This window comes from Protobothrops mucrosquamatus, unplaced genomic scaffold, assembly GCF_001527695.2.
Source record: "Protobothrops mucrosquamatus isolate PMUCROS unplaced genomic scaffold, P.Mucros_1.0 scaffold4413, whole genome shotgun sequence".
NCBI classification, from domain to species: Eukaryota; Metazoa; Chordata; class Lepidosauria; order Squamata; family Viperidae; genus Protobothrops; species Protobothrops mucrosquamatus.
The window spans coordinates 117,179-119,430 of NW_015390326.1; the positions used below are offsets into that span (position 1 = coordinate 117,179).

The following is a 2,252-nucleotide window of genomic DNA, read 5'->3' on the forward strand; positions in this document are numbered from 1 at the left end:
TTTATCTCTCTCTCTCTCTCTCTCTCCATCTCTATCTTTATCTCTTTTATCTTTCTCTTTATCCTTTATATCTCTATCTCTTTATCTCTCCATCTCTCTCTCACACACACATACACACATTCGCTCTGGGTCTCTCATTCTCTCTTACACATTCTCTCATTCTGGGTCTCTCATTCTCTCTCTTGGTCTCTCTCATTCTCTCTATCTCTATCTCTATCTATCTTTCTCTCTCTCTTCATCTCTCTATCTTTCTATCTTCCCCCCCCCCCTCACGCAGGGCGCCTTCCTGGTGACGCAGGCCGTGGCCCGGGCGCTGGTGGAGAGCGGGGCCAGCGAGGGCTCCATCATCCACCTGGGCAGCGTGGTGGGGAAGGTGCGTGGGCCGTCACTCCCCGCGGGGGGACCCCGGCAGGGCTGGGGGGGGGAAGGAGGCTTGGCCCCTGGCCCCCTCCCCTCTGCCGGGCGAGCCCCCTCCCCACCTTCTCTCTCTCTCTCTCCGCCCCGGCCAGGTGGGGAATCTGGGCCAGGCGAACTACGCGGCTTCCAAGGCGGGGGTGGAGGCCCTGGCCAAGACCGCAGCCAAGGAGCTAGCCAGGTGAGGGGGGGGGTTGGGGAGGGATCGGGCCCTAGCACGGTCGTTCAACCAGTCCGGCGTCCCCCGCTGACTTTTGCTCGCCGGGGGGGTCACAAAAGGGGAATCACGTGACTCCTGGACATAAATATGAGTCGGTCAAGCGTCGGAAGGTAAATCACGTGAGGCCGCGACGGTCGTAAGTACGAAACACGGTCACAGGTCCCTTTTCCCGGTGCCGTCGTAAGCCGTACGCCAGGGGGTCTTCCCGCTGGGCCCGTTGATGACGTGTGGACTTCAACGCCCAGAATTCCCCAGGCAGACACGCTGGCTGGGGGATTCTGGGAGTTGAAGTCCACAAGTCTTAAAGAGGGACACATTTTGGGGACCCTGATGCTGGCTTGTTATTCTACATCGGGGGGGTCTTCCAACGTGGCCCTTGGAGGACGTGTGGACTTCAACTCCCAGAATTCCTCAGCCAGGCACGCCTAAGGCGTGCCTGGCTGAGGAATTCTGGGAGTTGAAGTCCACACGTCCTCCAAGGGCCACGTTGGAAGACCCCCTGGCGTACACCACGGGGCCTGCTTTAAGAAGGATCCACCTTCTTGGTGGGGGAGACGAGGGCGTTAAATCGGGGCCGGGCGTTGGGTGAACTGGGCAAACTGGGCGGGGGGCGGCCTTGAGAGAAGCTGCTGCACCCCAGTGGTCCATTTCTTTCCCCCCCCTCCTCCCAGGTACGGCATCCGTTGCAACACGGTTGTGCCGGGGTTCATCCGGACCCCCATGACGGACAAGGTCCCCCCCAAAGTCCTGGATAAGGTCAGCGTCTCCTGCAGGAAGCAATTGGGGTGGGAAGGGGGGGGCAGAGACATCTGGGGAGGGGGGGGGGAATGCTGGCTGATTTCCTTTCCTTTCCTTCCCCTAGTTCGCTGCCATGGTGCCCATGGGACGCCTGGGGGAGCCTGAAGGTGAGGCATACACACACAAACACACACACACACACACACACACACCTGCTGGAGGGAAAGGGTGCCTCTGCTCATCTACAGAGTGTTCCTTGTGTCGTCTTGGGGTAAAGGTTCTCTCCGCCTCGGAGGCGGCCACGAAAAGAGGGCCGGGGGGGGCTTATGGGGCTAAGGGGGACAGTAGGCCTGGGGGGGTTTGAAAGGGGGGGAGGAATGGCATCCCTAGCTGGAGGTGGGGAGAGGAGGGCCAAAGGCCTAGACCCCGCTCTGGGTCCACACACGGGGTGCATCCAGTACCGCGACGGAGCGCGCAAGGAGCTGGACCTCAAGAGGATTAAAAAAAAACAAAAAACCCTTTTTCAGCTCGTGAGTTTTTCTGGAGTTTTTGCCCAGGAATAAAACTCGGAGCTTCCCAGACCCAGAAGGCACACACACACACACACACACTTTCCATCTATCTTCCCCCCAGATGTTGCAGATGTACACACACACTTTCCATCTATCTTTCCCCCCCAGATGTTGCAGATGTACACACACACACTTTCCATCTATCTTCCCCCCAGATGTTGCAGATGTACAAACACACACACACTTTCCATCTATCTTTCCCCCCCAGATGTTGCAGATGTACACACACACACTTTCCATCTATCTTTCCCCCCCAGATGTTGCAGATGTACACAAACACACTTTCCATCTATCTTCCCCCCAGATGT

At 57.8% G+C, this 2,252-nt stretch overlaps 1 protein-coding gene across 1 annotated transcript in view; it reads left to right on the forward strand.

Moving 5' to 3' along the window:
- HSD17B8 (hydroxysteroid 17-beta dehydrogenase 8) overlaps positions 1-2,252 on the forward strand; it is a 6,216-nt gene that overhangs the window by 1,743 nt on the left and 2,221 nt on the right. Inside the window, exons 4-7 of the mRNA XM_015828350.1 lie at positions 278-373; positions 510-595; positions 1,306-1,390; positions 1,497-1,539. Of these exons, the coding sequence (XP_015683836.1) occupies positions 278-373; positions 510-595; positions 1,306-1,390; positions 1,497-1,539 (310 nt within the window). The remainder of the gene's footprint in view (positions 1-277; positions 374-509; positions 596-1,305; positions 1,391-1,496; positions 1,540-2,252) is intronic.